Here is a 23,116-nt window from a genome sequence, read left to right as displayed (position 1 = left end):
CATAACTACAGTTGACTTTTTGTAATATGGTGAACAATAATTTTGCAAATTGCCTCAAAACTTAAAGATTACAGACACTGTTAGGAAAACATGTTGATTTCTGATATTCAGGAACAGGAATTTTATCAGCATCTTCTATTGAAAAGCCTGAAACATAAGAACCATTTTACTACTTTATTTAATGACTTTAAATTGTCCTCCAACAAATTTGCTAATCTCATTTCTATTCATGCATATTTCTTGCATAATGAGGCTTCCCATGATACAGTATTACTGCTATTTTTTTCTCCTTTTTGGAACTATTTTTATTACCCATTTATGTTTTTATCTACAATTTGCTCGCACTCTTAGTTCTTCACTTAAAGTATTTATGTAATCAATATCTACTTTTTCCCACAGATTTTCTTAGCTATAATACTGCCATGGCTATTTCCATGTGACTGGTTAGGTTAAATTCTTAACAGACAAACTGAACCTAAAAACAGGACAAGTTTCTGTAACAGGCTAAGCTATAGGAGAAAAAAATCTTTGTACGAAAAGGCAATCAAAACAGGGCAACAGCAATATGAGGTGCCCATATTCCTCCTTGCTTCTCTCTGCAGATTGCCAACTGCAGCCAGGCACTAAATTGTATTAGTATCACCTTGCTGTTTTCTGTGCAAACAATATTTAAAGCATTCTCAGATGAAAGAAAGCACAATCTTGTGCAGAGGGTAAATCCCATGTTGGAAAGCCTCAAGGAACTCGAAGCTTCCTCAGGTAGATTCTGTGAGGCTACATCCCTGGTCGCGCGTGGTCACAGATACAATAGATGTCAGCTTCCAGGGGGGAGTACAGTGTTGTGGTACTTCCCAGACGTCGTGACTGCTATGCCTTGAAAATGAACTAAGTGTTTGTAATGATACGGGGATGTCTACAGGGGACAGTAGCGTGCCACGCACAGCAGATAATGCAAATCCTGGAAGCTGCGTTGATTTGTAACGCTGGTACTCCTCCACTTCCACCACTTTAGTACATAGGGCTTTTTGTCAAACAGAGAGAATCAGTTTGTAAAAGCAGCCTAGCAATATACGTATGCACTATGTGGTGCCCATTGTAAAGTGTTCAGAACCACATCAGACATTTCTGCCTCACGTATCTTTGTCCCATGCGAACATTGTCCTAGGGAAGACATTACTGATAATGTAAATCAGAGCAGAATTCATGCTCTTATCAGGCATCAGCCCTCACGGAAAGACCTAGAACTGTAGAGTGCAGAACACAATTTTTACTCAACTTTATATCTATTCTAGACTTTGGCAATTGTGACTGTGGCTTTCCAAACCAATTCTGTGTATTCCCTGCAGCACTGGAGATCAGTGGTACTGTTCCAGAGGGAAAAACAGGTAAAAATCAGGGACTTTTTAATGTCCTTTTTTTTTTCTGATGTCTATTCTGGGATTTTTGTCTTACAATTACAAGATTTCACTCATGTTCCAAAATCTAGAATGCCCCAAGAGCAGGCGTATAACAAAATATGCCTCCCATTTCCAAAAAAATTCCTAAAATTTCTAAAGAAGTATTCCTAATAACTATGAATGTGCCATCTGCTTAGACCACAGTTCTAAGCCCACTGCAGTTGTGAGGAGGAGATAATGTTCTTACCTAGCTACCACGTAAGGGAAAAGTCTGGGCAGGGGCATTAGTCTGCAGAACTTGCCCTGGAAAGGCATCAGGGAAGATCTGTAGACATTGTATTTTGAATCTGTCATGCAATAGTTAAAACACTCATTTGGAAAAGAAGATTCATTTTATTCTGATCCTGACTCTTATGACAAGTACTTTTTTTATGCTGTAACTTCCTCAAATGCATTAAAAATTAAGGGAACAGGAAATGCAACTGCAGGTCTGGCCTTTTGCTGCTAGTTTCCCTAACTCCTAGGTTACAGTCAATCCAGATTTTCCTGCTCTTCTTCAGTTCTGCACTTTCAGATCTACTATAGTTGAGCTTCAACAGAAAACACAGAAATAATCAGCATGTAGGTGAGCCTTAAACTCGGAGGTGGCAAAATTGGACAATCTTGTAAACTTTAACTTGTGTAATTGGGAAAAGTATTATCAGCATAAGTGAGGTAACTGGTGTGCCCAACAGAGAGAGATTTGTAGTCCAAAACTGAACCTAAGCATTCTTGTAACTGAAAAATTCCCATTCACTTGAGTAGACGTGGATCAACCTTCAAATACAGGATGAAACCTGCAATTTAAAGATTTCTTTTTCCTCTGCTCTCCTCTCCCCTCCTTCTCTACTCCTTACAGTGTGCTTATCACCATAACATCACAGTGCCTTTTGCAGCTGCATAAATTAATGTGATTAGGACCTTTTATTCTGTTTCAGAGGAGACAACAATATAATTATTATAATAATCATTATAATAATTATTAATAGGTTTACTTTTTATTGCTATGCATTTCTAGGAACAAAGATAGAGTTGAAGAACTGAACTTTATGTTTGGGGTGCAAGAAAGCTTGTGATAGTTTTTAGTTTCAGAAGAAATCCATTCATGCACAGGATAGAGGGAGGAAGAGCTCTCTTAGATTTGAGAATTCAAGCCATATGGAGATGGTGCAAGAAGGTTTCAGATTCAAGTCTTTAGAAGATGACTTTTCCCACCATACATGCAACAGATACCTTGGTTTGGTCAACTAAATAAGAATCAGCGTAACTCATACTTGGGTTCACACATCGATGAATCATAACAAAATTCAAAACTAAAAAGCAAGCTAAGTCTAATATTGTGCCAGAACACTTCTTTTCTAATGCATGTGCATTCTAACACAATTGTTTACAAAAGCAAATCTATTTTGGCTATTCTAAAACAGATCTATGTAATCTAAATGGTCTCTACATACTAAAAATTTCACACCAAAGTGAAAAAAATAAGGTACATCAAGCACACACGCATTACAAAAGCATGAAATGTGTTTTAATAGTCTCATGCTTTCATGTGGTTTTCCAAACCCTGACAAACCTGTCTCAGAATGGTGTTTCTTTTTCGGCAATGGTTTGTCATCAGTTATTGTACCATTCACCTTTTTCTGCTGGTCCTCCCATGTAACTTCTAGCATAAACCAAAAAAAATCAGAAATATTATGTAGCTTACATTATAAGACACCTAATATCATTTGGGACAACTTGATCTAAACAAATGTACTACTATTAACATGGCAAAAATTTAGATTAGTTCTTTAATTTAGTGGCCTGTGGTGGAGAGAATTAGTAAACATCCTAAACATGGATCAGGACATACTATACAAAAGCTAGTATCTATGCAATTTGTCAAATATTCTGCTCTCTTCAATATTTAACAATCGGAATAAAATCCCAACAAGTTATTTACACAATAATTTCTTCCATTTTTAGAAGTTAGTACTTTATAATCTGCAACTTCTTACAACATCTTTGTGTTCCTGTGAATTAAAAGGGAAATTAAAAATATTTTGGTAAAAAATAGCTTTGCAACATTATAATTAAAAAAACCCCACAAACACACCAACAAAAACTGCACCAGCAATCATGTATGTTTACTTTAAATTGACAAAGTATTTGTAACAACAAGATGTTAAGCCCAAACTCGGTTGGATTTACTTTGTAAATCTGGGATTTGATTAGAATTCAATTTTTATTTTAGGCAGATTAAGTTACTCAATAAAAACTCTCTTGCTAATTATGGATCCTGTGCCATGAAACTAGCATTTCTGACCTAATCGCTTAGAAAAAGAGGTATGAATAGGAGCACGTACACTCTCTTCCTGACAAAGACTGGATTCTCTAGACTTGCAAGACGTGTCTTTTCAAGGTTGTCAGATATTTTTGCTCTACACTTTAATTCTCCATCCTCTGACCATTAAACTGGGTGGTCAGTATTATACTATAGGTTTCAAACCTTTTGGTATCTCATGCCAAAACCAAATCTAGACCAATTAACTAGAAAGATTTAATACCATAAACTCCGTTTTTGCTTTGGGCTGTTCAGAATCTGCTTATTTTGCTGATCCTGCAAAGCACAAAGTTTCTCACAGCCATAATACAGATATAATAATTTTTATGGTCACAGGCACAGCCAGTGATGGAGAAGAACACGATAGATATGGAATACATCTTCAATTCAAAATAAATAGACATAAAGTGATATTATGCTATGACTTTTTTTTTTCTTTTTAAATGAGACTGATGGATATCTGGCATTCAAAATGTAAACATGTAAAAATTATATTTGTAGACTTTCTGCACCCTTATTTTTGGCTGTTGTGGTTCTATGACAGGCTGCTGTCCTATAAAAGGTGGCTTTGATTTTTGAAAATTATGGAGTTGTAGGCTTCAAGTAATACATCAATAAAATTGTCAGTACAATGATTCAATGACATCACAGATACACATGCTGAAACAGAAGCTGTCATCTTTTAAGTACCATGTGTAGCAAGTACTAAATAAGAAATTTCAGAAGGAACATTCTCTTTCCAAACTGTGGAAACAAAATCTTATGTTTCTTCCTAACAAAAATGTGATTATTTCTTTTTCTCTATGAAAATACACCATTAGCAGTAAAATATTTACTGATGCCATCTATGCTTTCTTTTGCTTGGATGAGTCCAGAAGTGTCTTCTTAACTAACACCCAAAAAATTTTCAATGACCTTAGTAAAACTACCTTTGAATTTAAGGAATAGTCAGTGCTAGGAAAAAAACCCAACATTAGACAATCATTTAGATCAAATAGTGGAGATACTTAAGAATTAGATAAAAAGTAGGCAGAGAATAATCTCAAACACAGGATTTTGTCAGGATATATAACAAATAGTCTGAATACTGCAGAATATCAAGAGGCCCAAAGTGATTTCCATGCTAGCTTTATGGCAGTTTTAGAAGACAGGACGTTCTTGGTCAGAGCTCCTTCTCAGAACTCCTGATTCGGTTCTGAACCTAAGAACGGTAGTTTGCTCAGTCACCAAAATCACTTATCATACCATAGTTCCCTACCAAAAGAAAAGCTTTCCTAAGCCTTGCTAATTTTTGAGAGCTGAGTATCTAGAAAAGAGTTAACCCACTCGGAAGCACTCTAAAAATGCTTCTATAATAACAGTTGAATTGACAAGCATGATGAAATAAATATCAAATAAAACTAAAACTCTTTGAATAAATATTTTTGCCATGCATCAACCTTAAAAAAGAAAAAAAAACCAAACAAACAAAAAACCTATCATAAAAAGCAATACAGGCTACTTTTTCATGTATATACCAAAAGTGATAGTATAAGCATGCAAACACCTTCAGAAAAGTTTCCAATGACCATCCTTCTATAGCTTTAGCTATTCTTACAGCATGTCACCATTAAATTCAAATGGCAACTTAATTTTATCAGCAGTTAAGTACAACTCTGAAATGGAGTATATGCAGATTGGAGGTACTCCAGATCAGGTGAAAACCTTCACTGACTTCTAGAACATTGCAAGAGTTTGGCTAGTCATGGTTATTATGTCAACTGAGAAATAAAACTAGATATATCCATTAGATTTACTTCAACATTTAACCTCTTCTTCACCATTTTCTTGTTCAGTTTCCAACTCCACGCTTTACAAACCTAAGAAAATATGTTCTTAAATTAGAGCTTTCTTTTTGGGAACTAGCAAGAGATGTTGATGAATAGGAAACATGCTAAACATCAGTGCTGCACACATCCTCTCTGGTTAGATAACGTGCATTATAGTCTCTAAAATCTCTTTTTTCCCCCAAGGCAAAGGGCCACCATCTATCCCCTTGTTGGTTTTGTTTTACAAATAATGTAAATATCTGGAAAGAAACCATATAGTTTTCTAATTCACCATTCACCTCTTACCACTGTCACTTCCCATACAAACGAACTTCAATTTGTCTTCTGTTGTGATAATCAGAAATACGTACAAAGAAAGGTGTGTAATTATTGAATATTTATACAAAAAGACCTCATGTAGATTATATAAAATATGAGATGGTTGAGTCAGAATAGTTTAGTTATCCAATGCCCCTTTGGGGCTAGCAGGATTTGACAGGTGCACTGATTCAGATTTTTCCCATCAGTATGAAAGGTGCAATCTTTAGATGGAGTTGTTTCATTAGATGCAGCTGTTGAATCTACAGCCTGGGCACTGCCCAGCACAGTGAGTTATGTAGCTGGGCTCTCCCCGCTGCATGGCAGGATGACACTTGGTTGTGTGCCATTCCTTCTTGGGAATGATACTCACTTGTGCTGCCTGAGAGAGGGGGGTGATGCACTCCAGTATATCCAATGTTAAGTATAACCTCAGCATTTCTTACATTTTTGTTTAGAACATTAAATATGAAAAAGATTAAAAACATTAAAATAACATATGATAAGAATAGTTGCATATCTCCAGCTTTTCTGAATTTCTAAAGATGCCAAGTTAGTACCAGGAATGTTGCAGTTGAACTGGAATGATGCAGAAAACTGCAGAAGTACAAGACAATGCAGCAAAATACCAGATGCTAATGATGAGGAGTTTTCTTATGCAAATACCACCCCCTCCTTTTTTTTATCCACATGAGAGACAGTAATAGCCATTTTCACTATCACCCTTTGCTTCAAACATTTCTATATACTTTCTCTTTTACTTGAATTTGTCTTTTTTTTATTAAATTGACTCAGCTTTTATATTCTTTTCAGCAACTAAAATTTCTGTGAACCAATTTTTATCCGTGCATTTCTAGTTTTAGACTTTTAATTAGGTTATCATAAAGTCTTCACTTTTTCATTAGGACATACTTAATTTAGTCATCTTTTCCTGCAAATGAAAAATCCTCAGAACTTCTTTCTATTTTTAATTTTATAAGATGAATGCTTAGAAAGGAATTATGTTCTTAATAATATATGGTGATAACTACTGTAAAAATGAGTCAAAAGTGGGTTTGGCTAGTGTTTCTCAAACACAAAGCAGCAAAACAAGCAGCCATTAGAACTGTGGTATAAACTGTCAAAAGCTGAGAAACTATGTTTTGAACAAAATTCTCAGGCATTAAGACTATAAGAAGAAGAATTAATTAAAGACACAGAAAAGGCTAAATTAATGATATACTAGTTTTAATTTACAAAACAAAGTCCCTAAGAAAAATGAAAAAAAAGCCATTAGTCTCAAGAGTTCACAGTGAGAGAAATATTCCCAGTTGTGTCAAACCTCTACTAGGGGAAAGCAAATGGCTTCAAGTCATGATACATGAATCTTCCCAGATGTACCACATTGTATCTGGAATGCATCCAGGCCCACCTTGCCCCACCACCATGCTGCTAATGGCATCTAGGCCAGATCCAAGTGACACAAAGTCAGCGGTGAAGGTTTTATGCCAAACTGCTGTTGCTCCTACGTCAGAGAAACCTACAGCTGCCTCAGTAAAATGGGGCTGATGTTCCCCTACCCTGCTGTAACAGGAAGTAGACTCATCCATTATCTGGAGACAAATTATAGAATCATAGAATCTTCATGGTTGGAAAGGACCTTTTAGATCATCGAGTCCAACCATACACACACACACACACAAAAATAAAAAAGTGTGGACAGTACAGCGGCAGGGCCAGCACCTCTCCCTTGTGCGTTTTCTGAGCCAGACAGCCCTCACCCACACAACACGCACCAACACCTTCACATGAAAGCAGTTTGCAAATTTGTGCCAAATCAAAAAATGAACGCTGGGATATGTTAATCACATTTTAAAATAAATAAATTGTTGTTCATAAATGGCTATGTAAGCATCACTTATATCGTGGGTTTAACTAATGCAACATGCCATTAAAAATTCTGACATATCTTAATTATTTATTATTTTGATTTAATCTTCCTTACTGAACTACATATTCTGAAAAAAAAACCAGCCCTGGGCTTCATTCCCTGGGGCTGCAGTGGGAATATATTAAAAGAACTTTAATTGAAGTAATTAGGTGGGCAATAAAAAATATTGCCACATACCTACATTTAATACTATCATTACTAGTGTAACAAAAATGATAGTGCACTGTAGGGTATTCCTATAGTCCAGAAACGTTTTCTTCAAATTGAGTTTAAGGCTACATTAATTATTTGTACCTGTAAAGCACTTAGCAAGCCTAGTTGAGTAGCAGTCTCTTCTCATCGTATTCCCTAGCTGAAAATCCCGTCGATTCTGTTCTAAAATTATTTTTAAAATAGTCTACTAGTAGATCCCTCTGTACAGGGAATAAATTGATTTGAATCTTCTATTGCTTATTTTAAAGAAAATTGTAGATCTCCCCAAGCAAGGTCACAGAGGGTACTTGTTGCAATATCAATTAGCAAAGTCACAGGCTACCTTTAGCTAGAAATCAAAGTATCATGTTGCCACTTCTATAAATATAACAGAGTTGTAAAACATGAGGAAAAACTTGAATGCACCAGACTAGTCAGAAGAAAAAAGTACATTAAATAGGCATATATTAATATTTAATAAATTATATTGAAATATCACAAAGTAAATATATTGGTTTTAAGCCACTGTCAAGGCTTTTTTTCCAGGCCTGTTTGGGGCAGGGGGAGGGTTTGTTTGTTTGTTTGTTTCATAGCTTCTTACATGTTTTTAAAATATGGCAGTTTTGCTCCCTCTTCTGGTTATATGCCTGAAACATGTTAGAAAGGAATGCAATACAGCTGGCCTGTTCTGAACAGGCAGATTTTGAATATCTCGGAAGAGTCACCTGTTTGGATGGTTCTACCACTACAGGTTCATGTTGGCAGGATTGATTTAAGGCAGCAGAAATGGTGCAGGGACCCTATGAGGGAGATGAAGACACCAGGTAAAGATACCATTGATGTTTCTGCAGGTTCCTGAGGCACACGTCGTAAGAGACTGGAGATCCAGTATCCTGGATAAACACTACTACACACTTCTTCCGCTCATTTTCCTTTCCCCAGCATTCACGCCTGGTCTGCTGAGGACCAGATGCCGGGCTAGACAGATTTTTAGTCAGACACGGTATGGCTATCCTCATACTGCTATGAAAGGGAAACATAAAGAAAGTCTAAATATCTCCAGAGTCTAATGATTAATGAATTAAATAAGGCAAATTACAAGTAATAGCCAACATAAATGTGGAGCAAAATGCCAGCTTCTGCTCTGCACCTCTCTCCCACAGTCTCTGCCCAGTTTGCATTCCCATTCCATGGGCGTCAGATTCTCTGTGCATGCAAGGAAATGTAAACAGCCTTACATGCAGGATGTAAGGTTTAGCTCGGTATAGGTAGTTTTTTTTTTTCCCAGCTTATTTTTATTCTTTACTAAAAAAGGTGCAATCTTATAGCAAGTCTTCAAATTTTTTCTATGCAGAAAGGTAATTAATAATTATATGACCATACATCTCTCTGTCTCTCTCTCACACACACAAAAGCTCTGCAAGCAATCACAGGTGTTCTACCCTTTTTAAGTGCAGTTAAGATTGAAGTTTATGGCAGAATTCTAAAATGTTGAAAAATGATTCAGTTCAAAAAAATGGTTCTGAAAATAAGCCAGTCATTTTAAGCACCAATACCAACCAATAAAGAAAATGCAATAAATGGCTTACAGAAAGATGAAAAATATAGATTTGTTTCTTCAGAAAGCTCTAGGTTCTCCAGAATATCAATTACTACTAATTAATAACATGTAAGTTTTCTTATTGTTCAAATTTACATGCCAATTTTTACACGCATCTTTACATGCAAATGCTGTCCACAGAAAAAAAACCTGTCCTGTATTTCAGTTTTACTTATAAAATGTTAGATTAGCAACCAGAGAAACTATGTTCGACTACCAGACAAAACAACATCACATTGTCATGTACCAACCTTAGCAATGCTACTTTATAGTGTGATGTAGTTTTGAAAGATGCCACCTCACGTTTTCTATAAATAAGTCAAATCTGAAGCTATTTATCGACAAGTTAGTAGTTAAGACTTTTTCTCATCTGCAATATTTCCCTGGTAATTTTAGAGCTAAATTTGCAAAATAGTTACCTATATCATAAGGAATTTCAGCAGAATGTACGTTCTTCAGTTTGGAGAATTTGCATCTCATCGGTACTTGACTTCTACTGTTTTGTGTTGTTGTGTTGTGGGTTTTTTTTATTTCAGGGTTTTCCCAGTGTACAGACTGCAGTTATGTGCCTGCCTACAACTACCACAGTCTCAACAGGTCTAGACCTTCCTTAAACCTTACTTTGCTTGAACTAGAATTTAAATACAATGTAGTATTACTCTAGGTACTTAAAACACATATGAATATGTTAAGTATGGTCACAGCACACATAAAACACATATTCAGTGTCATTTTCCAGCCAAAATTCAGAAGCTGTCATGGTTCTTCAGCAAAGTCTAGAGTTGGTGGGTCAAGGGAACAGAGAGCACGCAGGACACTCACGGCACTCATGTTTAGTAGTTCAGGCAAAACGTAGGCCCCATTTCCAGGAATCCCAAATGGGCTTAGATGGAAGAAGATGATCAGGTCAGCCAGCAGGATGAGACTCCCTCTGGCATGACAGCCACATGTTTGTTTTTCAAAAAACTGTATGTATACACTATTTCTGCAAGTCAGTTAAGCAGGTCCATCTGTCATCGCTTCTTTGATTGGGATCCCTTTTTTCTGCCTAGTTTGCATTTCAGTCACCTAAACTCTTTAGATTGTGTCTAAACTGTGCAGCAGGTCTGGAATACAGCACGCTTTCAAATCTAGTCCTCCAGGCATCCAGACTGCTCAGGGAGTGGTGGGGCTCCCACACATGCAGAAACCAGAGTGCACAGAAAGGGAGGACTCAGTGACTTGGGTCTTGTCTTGGTAAAGACTCAAGATGCAAATAAACTCCCACACTTCTCAACCTGGGAGATGAGAACTGGAAAGCATTCCCGATTCCCACAGTATAGACAAAGCTGTTGTGTAATTATGTAAAATATTCTAATGAGCAAGGGAACTGATAACCTGAAAAGCTTAAAATTCTGCAACTATATCATCTTTTATGCACCCTAAATTAAGACAGTAAAGGACAGAATTACCAGGAGCCTTTTCTCATAAACCCAAATGATCAAAAGGTGTCATACAAAATACATGAAAGAGAAATGCAAAAGACCTGAAGAAAAACTGAAACGGATAATGGTTTCAGCAATAAATATTTGAAAATGACCATTCTTTTGGAGTAAAAGAGCTCTGCAGAAGAACCTTCTAAAACACAAAATGGACTCCTTAGAGAAATTAATAAATACATGAAAACAAACTATGTTAAATTCAGGTTAGTAGTATTCAGTTTATTGGGCAAAGTACATCTTCCAGGCTCTATAATTAAGAATAAAAAAAATATTATTTTTGTTGAAAGGGTGGAAGATAAACTGAGACTGAGAACAGCTTTAGCCTGACTTAATCACCGATTATTTGTTTGTCAGCCTCGTCAAGTAAGTGGCAAAAGCCTCCAACATCACCAGCATTGGAATTTGGATCTTAAAAGTATAAAGCACTGAGTTATCTGGTAATTAGCATGCATTACAGTTACAGCAGTAGACTTCCAGCATTTGAATTCACTCTGGACGATGGTGGCACAGCCACAGAGTGAGGGAGGTGACCCTGTGCATCGCTCTGCCGGGCTGCCGGCACCGCACCTTCTCTGCAAAGGCACCTCATTCAGTCTGTCTACACTGGATACTAAACAGCATATTAAAAACGGCGTGGTTGTCCCTGCAACACAACGAACTAGCAAAGGCAAAGATGAATCCCTGCTCTCCTGACACCTGTATTCCCTCTGCTAAGTTATTCTACGGAGGAGAAAGCCAGGAATACCCCATAATAGTGGAACTGGGGCTACCCCGCACGTGGGCTCCTGGCAGAGATAGAAGTCTAAGAGTGAATATCCAAATTTTAATAAAGCCAAGGCACTATCTATATGATATTTCATTCACTGGCAAAAGACGTTGATAAGACAAAGTCTAAATGTAATATGGCTTTAGAAGTACATGGAAAAATAATAACAGATTTCTTCAAATCATTTAGAAGCATGAACTCGGATATAACTTCAAAGTAAGCTGTGGCTGTTCATTGCAACATTCCTGTTCTATTTTCAGATAATAAATCTTAATCTCCATGTTAACATTTTGGTGCTTTGAATTAAGCTTATTTGTACAGCATTTGAAATAGAAGGGAATATCGAACATAATAAGAACTAGACAATAGAGATGATTGCTAATAACATAAGCCTTTCTCTACCAGTATATGCTAATTAAATGGTCCAGCTCTCCTATGACTAGCAAAAATGTGCCAAACTTCTAAAATACATAGCTAAGTGACGTAAAAGTATATAGACCTGGTAAAATGTGGAAGACAATGCAGACAATTTGTAGATGTCTGCAAAATGTACTTTGTCTCCTAGAGCAAGGCAGACTGGGAATTTCCAAATGAGCAAAAGGACAAAAACTATCCTACTCGTTCTAAACAGGCAACATGATCACGTACATCATTTACATCATCAAGCTGTAAAAAACAAATAAAAAATCTGGAGATTTTGATTCCAAGAGAGATTTTAAAACCATAGACGAAACTAATTATTTTAAGTGCAAGAAGTAAAAACAGCACATTAAAATTGAACATACATGAACTTACTAATTTTGAACTAGTAGAACTAAGCAACACACACACATGCAGCAAAAAGTAAATATTTCTCAAACACCCACAATTCACTAGCAATATCATCATCAACTTGCCTTTTCGCCCATTAACAGGTGGGGTTTGATGTTTTTCCTCATAATCTTTATAACATTAAAAACAGACAATGATGATTAACCATTGGAACAGCTACTATGACAAACAACGTAACTATAGCACACACAAATATTATGCAAACTAGGTTAGCACAATTCCATGCACTATGCTTGAGTTATCACAAAATACACAGAGCAAACACTACACAGTACACACACCAGTGAACAGTACACACATAGAGAGAGGACCACAACAAAAGCAAGAAAAATGCAAAGCGTATTATAATGAAAAATGGGAAGACAAAGATCTTAAAAGACACTTTGGATGCTTAACTGGAAATTACAATTAAAAAATAATAATAAAGCTGCTTTCCATCGGCCAAATCTTGAAATTACTCTAGTATCCAGGCTTCTGAGCAAGTAATGAGCCCTATCATAGTAATTATTCCTTACTTTGTTTTAAGAATAAAATAGTGATCCATATTTTCTTCTCTTAAATAACAACGGAAACAGGTCCAGGGCATGGGATTCAAAAAAAACTGTGATTCAGGCACTTACACTTTTAAGCAGGGATGGCATTTTAGGCATACTTACACTTAGCTAGCAATTTTTCCTACCAGCTAATACTGGATGTGTTTCCTGCTCAGCTTGCCGCTTTTTGGGCCACCCTTCTGGAGCACTTAATTCTCTCCACATAACTGCAGTAATACCCTCGGTGCATTATCCTTCTCTGGGCTTCATTCCATGGGCCGTGAGGCACGTACCGTGCTGACTACTTTTAGGCAGCTAACTTTAGCATTTGTCTAGCCCCAAATATTTATAACCAGAAAAGCTTATCTGTGCTGTTCTTCCACATCCACCACAGTTGATGTATTGTCACAGACAATTACTAACAGGGATAACAAATTGTTTTTGAGAAAAAATTTAGCTTGAAGAGCTAGCAGAATGTAACCTATTAACAGTGCATGTAAATGCACATTTATGCTTTTCTGATTCTTCCTTTGAGAAAGAAACTTAAGAGCAGAAAAATGATGGTTGAACAAATCTCTAGATCTCTGCATGTCTTTGAACCTGTACAGCGTGTTTTCTGAAAGTAGAAGGTAAAGTTATATATTTTAATCACGTGGTATTTGAGTTTAAAAAATACTTGCATTTGTTTGATTTTATCATCATCTATCAGTGCTCATTACACTACCTTCCTTTTTCTACCAGCTGAACTGTCTTCTAAGCAGGATGAGGGACATTATACAAAATATTCAAAGTATTTCAACGTAACGCAGTTTCCTACTATTTTTGTTCAGCACCATCAGCCTGCCTACACAAATGAGGGAAGAAAAAGTGTCATGATACGATAATGTTTACTTCCCTGCTTGTAAAAAGTATCAATGGAAAATAGAGGGTACCACTACCGTCCGCCCAGATCTGCTAAGGCTGTAACTTGATCATAGTGACAGAGTACTTTCACAAAGAGGGATTAAAAAAAGTAAAAAAGTTATTTTTGCAGGTTGAACTCTTTTAAGCATTCACGAACTGGTAAATAAACTACGCTATATTGAATTTGTTTGTCTTGCTCTTGCATAGAATGATGTAATTATTGTCTGGATTTTGACTCTTAATATATTTACAAGCTGGCTGGAAAAGTCTCCCTACAGGCTCAGGGGAAAATATTTCTAAAGGAGATAGGCACTTGTGGTCAGACAGACCTGCCTCGACCTCCGTTTCCTGAACTCCAGTACGCTTGTTTTCTTCATCTCCTGCTGCATTTGTATAAGCAAGGTATGACAGGGGGGAAAAAGCAAGACAAAAACATGCATGCTTTGTTACAAGTTGATCAAATACGAGATAAACATCAAACAAAAGACATTCACAATAACATACAAACCCTCAGTCTGTGGCATAAATTATTTTTTGAGTGAATCAAAGAGTAAATAAATCCTTGTGTTATCTTTCGTTAATATCTCTGGGTTTACTCCAATGAGATCCCTCTGCAAGTAATGATGGTCATATGCAGCCCTTAATATCCCTTCTTGCCAATTTCTTATTAAATTATTGAAGCACTAGAAAGCAGACGATACGTACCAAAGCAGAGAAAGCAGACATATATTGGTATATAATTGGTTTAAAAGCATCTTCTGCTTGGTTTTGCTTTAGTTTTTCTAGAAATAAAAGTTCAAGCCTCTATTCTCAAAGAGCATATTTAAAATCATGTCTAAATCACAAGCAAGTGGGTATACCCAGTACCTTAATAAGTGCAGAAGAAACAATGCAAATGTTTTTCCAGCTTGGAAAAAAAAAAATCCTCAATTTGCCATATAATATGCTTTTTACCTGGACTTCAGAGTAGTTAGAATTCAGAAAGAAAGACACCTTTCCATCAGTAACTATAGTTGCCCAGAGCATATCTAAATATCAGAGAACACTGAAATAGTTGGAAACACTGTTGAAAATACAGTTAATGATAGCGACACAAGTATATTTCTTTTATGTCATTAATGAACAATCATAACTGTCTTCTGTGACAAACCTCATCTAATACCAGGGTAACAATAGTAATAACACAGAAGAGTGTTGAGCTGAATATACCCTATGCCTGCTTTAATTTAAATGACAGTTATTCATTAAACACTGTTTTGATGTGATACAATATACTGTACTTTTTCAAGGTTCAGATTTGGATTGCTAACTGATTTTCTGTGTTCTCTGTTTCCAGATTTTTTTCCAGTTCTCTCATTACTTGTATAGGTTTATGTGCAACTAAATAGCTCATTGAATTATTTGACTTCAGGTTTAGCTAGCATGTAATAATAATTTAAAAACTACTTGTTCTAACAGGTTATTGTTAATAGGGAGAGAGATTTAGGTTATAATCAAAGCCAATGCAATGGTAACTAATCTCTACATAGATTTCTGCTCCATAATTCTGCAATAAAATCAGGACATTGAAAATTTCAATCAAAATATTCATCAGGGACACCACCTACACAGTCAAGCTTCTCTCATAGAAAAGAACGTACAGAAGGTGTGCCAAAGACTTCAAAAAAATCGATTCCAGTAGAATAGAACTAAAATGTTTTGGGCATGTTGGTACCCTGAAACATAAATAAACAATGACTGTTAAGAACACAGCCTTATGACTTTTTACTCATTTTTCTTTATGCCCTTCAGATCTAGATGGTAAGACCTTCAACTGGCATATAGAAAGAGCTGTTTAATTCCTCTTTTTTGCCAATCCAAGAGAAAATTATGAACCATTACTTCCCCTGAACGGTTGGAACCTTTCAATTAAGCACCCTAAGCGCTGTGTTATAGGTAACATTTGCAAATAAAATACTTTCGCGTTCTTCAATGTCTGAGGACTCTGTCACCTCTCAGGAAAGTGAACTAAGTATCCACATATAAAACCCAAAGGTATATTTTTGCAAATTCCTTGTTGACATCAAAAGCTCAAGGAAGATTCATGCGTTATCCTAAGGCAGCCTTGTTACTGATGTTAACTACGCTATTCTCTTTACTCTTCTGTCAAGCACACATAATGCAAGTTACCCCATGCAAGCGCGAAGGTGACTAAGATCATAGAGTCAGTAGCACAGAAATACCCACGCAGACTGCTGTGTTTGACTAAGTCATCAAGTTCCTGGCCAAGCTGAAGGTAGTCCAAGTTCCTATCCTATATTATATACATGCGATCAAACACCTTTTACAAAACAAACTACCTATATGCTATATATTTTTTAAAACCTGTGAAATCAGCTGACAGAGTCATAGAATTATAACCAGTGTGAATCCAGTTTCTCTGCAATTGCATTATAATAATCTTTGTCTCCCAACAAACTACGATAGGCCACTGGAAAACACACAATAAAGTGTCTTGCAAAATTATGTCTCATTTACAAGAGAAATTTTGTTCCAAATGAGACAAAATCCCTTAAAATACACAGCATGTCCTTCTGTCTGCCAGTAGTATCTGTGTTTTCCTAACCATCAGAGCTTCTCAGTAACTTGCACTCCATACTGCATTAGTTGCAACAACAATACAATTGACAGTATGGATCTTTTCTTTTTAAAGACTTGAAATTGTATCTGAAAGATAAAAAAATGGAGTTATAACTGATAGCTATCCCTGATTAAACCTAATCAACTACCCCTGTTAATTCCATTCACAGATAATTTCATTCTGCAATAAGATCACCCATACCAGAAGTTGAGGGGACAGTTAATCAGCATTAATGTCAGCTTTAGCAGCCTCTGAGATAACTTTCCCAAGACACAAGATTATTATGAGATCATGTAATTAAAGACTGTACCACAGAGCATAAACAGAAGGGCAAATCCTCACTGAGCTCTACTGTTTGCTGAATTTCTGAGCACTTCATTTTTATACTCAAAGGTATTATTACATTTCTTTTTCCTGACATAATTTTCTAGTTTTTTTGGTTGGGTGGATGATATTTTTTTTTTTGTAGGAATAAAGAAAAAGAGGGCTATGTTTATTTTTAAGAGGAAAAGGAAAAATCTATATTAGGAAAAAATGATCCCTCTCTGATTAGTAATTAACAACAAATTGAAAGGGCTAATACTGAACACTTTCAAGAGCACTTTATGGTGTTCCATTTTAATTAGCAGCAAGCAGTCACTGAGTTCATCCTTCTATCAAGGTAAGAACAAAGAAATACACTGTATCCACATATAAATGAAAAAAAAATTGTTAACTCTTAAGAACTATAAATATTCCAGTGTTTACTTATTGTCTGTAGAACATTTACAAGTACGAAACCATTTCACTGCTAAAAACAAGTTCAATTTAATACTATTGTTTTTCTACTAATGTTCATGAGAAACTAGGCATCTCTATCCTAGAACAATTTAAAAATACACAAGTAAAAGTTCAGATAAAAAAAAAAAGTCTTCTGGCATTTCAGTAGTTAAAATGTGGTAAAACCTTAAGTGGTCTCAGACTTCTTTTAGAACTATTTTCCTGCCATCTAACATGAAAATATACTAAACTAACAAAGTCTAAAGCAAAATCCAAGCTGCCTAGATGCTTATGATATGTTCTGCCTAGATAAGATAATGGCATGCATTTCAGAGATACCCAGTCTTTCTTTTGAGCAGGTAAATCTGATACTGGCAGCAACACAGCTGTGGGAAGCTAAGGAATTAGACAAAATGTCATGACCATAAAAGATTGTACGTGGAACGCAGCTAATGATATTTGCATGTTCTCCCACTGAGCGTGTGAGACACTGAGAAAAAGATATGTAGGTCAGTACACCACTGTTAGGTATGGTCCTTCATAGCTACTCACAGATAGATTTCTTAAAAGCAAACTTCTCTGGAAATTTCAGAATTTTGAAATAAATTATTCCGGGGAAATCTAGATCTCCTGGAGCCAAAACCTGCAACCACATAACACAGTTCACTGAACTAAATCCACCACAAATCAATGTCTCCTAAATCTGATCCCAATCTGGAAAACAGCTACCCAGAGGTTTGGTTTTTTTCCTGTAGATTCTTTCCATTCCAGTTCTAGTCACGTTGCCGTAAGTACACCACATTCCACACTATACTGAGTGCTGCGCTATAACAAAACATCTTCGCAAGTGCAAATTACTCCCTTATTTCTACTTGGGTCCCTGCATCTCTACTACTAGGTATGTAGTTTCAACCCTGTAACAAATCAAGTTTATTCAAAAGTATACAGACTAAATGACGTTACTCTAGGAGTCACTAAGATAGAAGTTTTTTACAAAACTGAGATGACTTCAAATTCTTTTTTGTCTACAATGTATCTTTTACTAACTCCTTTCTTCAGTACGATTTTAACTTAATCTGGTCAACAATAAAATCCTTGATTTCAAAATACAGAAATTTTAACCTTCACGGCATGTTCCCATACAATATAAAACCCCTTCTCTCATTTAAGTCAAGTATATGCTTCTATAAGAAGAGAAAGGACTAACCTGTGACAATGACATTTTCTGGTATGGCCATACAGCCTTCCCAACAACAGGCAACTGTTTTGATTATCACCAGGGCATATAATAATACATAAAAACCTACTCTAATTTCTATGAAGTTTTCAGGTTTACTTGCTGCTCTATTTGTTAAATAATAACATAACCCCTTCTACTCTAGTGAGCGTTTTCAATTCTAATGAATTTCAGTTTTTCTCACCGGTGGTTCATTTGCTTAAAGTAACTTTTTGTAAAATTCAATTCTCCACACTAAAAACCAGCTATTAATCATAATTATGTTCTGTCACTGATAGAAGTTAGGTAATCTGCTGTTCTTGTAGAGTGTTACTCCTTTTAAAGAAAATGATTATTCCCCTTAAAGAAAAGGATTAGAAAATCCTAGGGAAGGATACAGAAAGCCTCAAAAGTAGCACCGTATTGTTATTAGAAGATGACCTCTTAATTCATGACAGAAAATTATATACAATGCTGTGCGAAAAATGTATCTATGGATTATGTTTTTAACTACAGTGTTTACCACCTTTATATGTGTAAATTCAACATGAAGTGTGTTTAGGTACTGTATCTTGAGTCGCTGATGATGCTTTGATTGTATATTAAAACTCTAATATCTGTGGATTTGACAATTTTCCATAACCCAGATTTTCCAAAAGGCTACTTTAGACGGAGGTACAGGAAAATATTACTCAGTCTTCAAGTAAAACCAAATCGAGTTCCTCAAGTCCCAGCAGTACTTACCAGAGCAAACAATTCTAGCATTCCTATAAAAAATAATTATTTTATTGTATTTAATATATTTCTCTCTATAGAACCTACGATGTAAATAAGACTGCCACCCTCTCTAATCAAACACAGTAAGATATGCAGTACTTCACAATTGCTGCCCTAAAGAGCTCACAGTCTAAATAGATATACTAAGCAAAGAGCAGGGAAGAATGGTAAAACATGAAAGCGTATACAGCAATGACAGCAAACATCATGTGGTTAGATGTGATTATTTCCTGGCATATCTAGACTCGATTTTATATAAGCATTTCACAACACATAAGACGACAAGAAAATGAATATACCAGGGTGATGATCTGAGAAAACAGAGTTCTCATTTCATGAAGTTTCGCTTCCAAAATGGAAATAAACATCGTAAACATTGTAAATACTAAATTAAAAAGCCTGATGAAACAAATACAGTAATACTACATATAGACCCTCAGTAGTATAACCAAGGACTGCAATTGATATCTTGTGGCTTGCTATTAAGGAAATTAAATGGTTTTAATGGTATAAAATATAAGGGGATTTAATTTTAAGCAAAAGAATTGTAACTTTTTGAAAGACTATCTTGATTCAATTAATTTTTGCTCCTATATTATTTGAAAATTACTTAGTAATACCTAGTACTTGTATAACATTATAACATATTTGAAATAAAAACATTGCTCTGATTAAATGCATGGCTAACATTAAACATGTCAAATAGGCTCAAAAGCTTAAACTTAAATATGCGCCTGAAGTGCTAATCCTGAAAAGGTACACACCTATGTAGGTTAACTGAAACACTTTTATTTGCTGCAGTCTAAACCCTTGGTATTTAAAAACGGGTACGTGTCTACGTACTTTTCTAATGATGATCGTATTTAGATAGTATTATTTATATTGTCTTTTTTTCACATAGAACCTTGTATAATTTATGAGCCACAGGCCTGAATATAAAAAAGACTAAATAATTATGACAATAATTCTGACTATGTCTGTGCAATCAAGTAACATCAATTGCAGTTGGGTTTATTTTTCCCTATAGTAGCCTCTCAAAAAGGTTTTTAGGTGAAAAACAAACCCTCCTTTATGTACAGACCTTCATAAGATTCTATCTCCTTGTCTCCATTGTCTAGGGAAAGTAACAAAAACAAAACAAACAAACAAAAAAAAAGGGAACCAAAGCACACGGATTAAAAACAACAGAAGTTTTATAAAAGATACAATATACATGTCAAGAAGGATTAAAAAAAAGTAGTGTATATGGCCATTTAGACTGATTTTGCACAGCACATCTAGTTACCAGAAGTGGAAGGGTGAAAATGTATTTGCTATCAAAAATGTGTTTATATACCTCTGTTTCTAAACATTTTGGAAAATGTCTCTGTTGACCAGTGCTTTTATAAGACATTAAAGATAAGAGCAATTACAGTACCAGTAAAATATGAATCATTAAATATCTTGCTGACCTTTCCTATTGTAATGATTATTACCTCTCTTCTTGCTCTTCCTGTTTCAAGATGCAGAGGTTTTATATTAGCAATCTGTAACACACTCCATGTGAACTCACAAGTGATCAGCTATTCTCCTAACTCCCACAAGAGCCAGAGTTTTATCACTAAACGACATACAAAAGATCATTTCCTGTGCCTGTTGAAGTCAATGACAAAACACCTATTGAGTTCAAAAGGAACAGGATCACGCTAATAGTTAGTCCATCTTGGTTCGTGTGTATTGCACTGTTGATGGCTATTGTACTGCTGGTGATTCATTTCAGTCAAGAGTATTGTAGACATTAAAAGATAATAGAAGAAAATACAGCACAAAATACAATACTACTATCAGATCCTAATTTTGTACACAAAAACGCAAGAGATTTCAACTGTAGTGCCAAAAGAAAAATAAGAAATAAAATCGACCTTCTCGAGCAATTTTGCAAAGTCATTAAGGAGAAAACCACACACTTACTTCTCTCCAACGTCCCCTTTGGTGGCAGCTGCGGCAACTGCCTGCCCCTTCGCCCTACTACTGGAGTACTTGATGGACTTGTCTGAACAGATCCAGTTCGAGGATGTGACCTATGAGACACATATCAAAACAAACCAGAGCCATTAAATGACAAATTCATCCTTAAATACCATCAAGAACTGATAACATGACTAAGTAGGCTTTAGATCACTTGGGAGGCTTGAAGTCCTGTAGTGAAACTATTATCTCTTTTCAGAAAAAAGACCTGATTAAAAAGAGAAATCTCTCTGTGAGAAAGAAGAAAAGCAAGCCAAACTAAGGCTGAACATCCATAAGATGCTTGTTTGCAGAGTCAAGCCAGAAAATGTATTGTGTGTATATTCATGTGCATATGGATATAATACCCACAGACACATGAATTCATTCACAGGTCAAATTCAACGATCTTTACTCAGCTTGTATTTGGTTGAATCACCATTGAGTGGCAATGACATTACAGGGATTTGTCTAAACAAATTAATAAACTGAGAAAAGACACTGGTGTTTGACTCTAACTCTCATTGGGGATTTGATGTTACTAACTAGCTTTCCAAAAACCAAAAAATGTATTCTGCAGATCTAAAATAAGGAGAGGCTTTACTGAACATCAACTAGACCAAAATGTACTCATCTTTTTTATTGTATTTTGTTTATTTAAGCTAAAAGTAATGTGTAGAAATCTTCAAAATGTCAATCAGTAAAGTACAGCACTCAAACAGGAACAATACAGACTATGGCACAGTAAAATGTAGTCAGAGAAAATGGTGGTTAAAATGGTGATTTATAGACAAAGTTAGTACAGTCCATTAAAAGAAACTTTTTTTTTTTAAAAAAAATAGTTTCATTTGGTGTTGTTATGATGGTTGTTCCATAAGCGATGTCTGATGAACACAAACAATTTCTCATTCTGTAAGAGAAGAATATGGTAAGTATGAGGTGCTTTATGTGGGAAACCATCCAGGATTCCTGATAAATGAGAAATCACAAACAAATGTAGTTAAATACTGTTAGCAAACAATTTGCAATGGCAGCCACACCATTATATCCAGAGTAGAATATAAATAGTGTGTTGGCACTGAAAGGGTTAGTATCTATTGCTACAAGTGATCAGCTAAGGATGAGGCGATACCAATTAGCTACTGGGAAAATAAAATGGTGAGCTGGTGGGGCAGAAGGGGATTAGTCTGATTGATTTGTCTGTTTCACCTCGGTAAGGCAGGTGAAGGAGGGGCAGATCTTCCAGTCATTAATGAAGGCATCGACCTGATGAGGTTTGAGTCAGGACGCTCTGTGGATCGGGAGCGGGAGCTGGTCCGCTCTAGCATAGGACGTTGCTCTGTTGATCTGGATCTTTGATATGGCTGTCTATCTGCTGCTTCACAATTCCTGTAATGTTAGTCAAAAAGCAGCTCAGTTGACCTTTGACTTTTCTACTAATGATAAAATATGCTGCATGATATTGGTTTGGAGCAAAGCATTTTGTTATGTACATTTTTTGGGGGAGGGAGGTAGATTTTCTGAGTTCAGTTCTTGATAACATACAGGTTTTTCATAAATGTATGATTTGGCTTGCTCCATATTCTTGATAAATGGGCTGAAATGTTTCCAATGTCTCAGTAATGACTATCCATGCA

General features: G+C 35.8%; 1 protein-coding gene across 50 annotated transcripts in view; it reads right to left on the bottom strand.

Annotated features, from left to right (window-relative positions):
- RIMS2 (regulating synaptic membrane exocytosis 2) overlaps positions 1–23,116 on the bottom strand; it is a 493,643-nt gene that overhangs the window by 123,414 nt on the left and 347,113 nt on the right. For 30 of the 50 annotated variants that reach the window (XM_063327352.1, XM_063327357.1, XM_063327327.1 and 27 more), the window contains 3 exons: positions 22,689–22,868; positions 21,444–21,553; positions 20,575–20,607 (listed from right to left, as the gene is read on the bottom strand). In XM_063327352.1, coding sequence (XP_063183422.1) covers positions 20,575–20,607; positions 21,444–21,553; positions 22,689–22,868 — 323 coding nt within the window. The remainder of the gene's footprint in view (positions 1–20,574; positions 20,608–21,443; positions 21,554–22,688; positions 22,869–23,116) is intronic. The other 20 variants (XM_063327378.1, XM_063327368.1, XM_063327335.1 and 17 more) reach the window with 3 other exon arrangements.

Source organism: Chroicocephalus ridibundus, chromosome 2 (genome assembly GCF_963924245.1).
Source record: "Chroicocephalus ridibundus chromosome 2, bChrRid1.1, whole genome shotgun sequence".
NCBI classification, from domain to species: Eukaryota; Metazoa; Chordata; class Aves; order Charadriiformes; family Laridae; genus Chroicocephalus; species Chroicocephalus ridibundus.
Note: the sequence above shows the minus strand (reverse complement) of the source record. Positions and strands in the feature narration are given on the sequence as shown.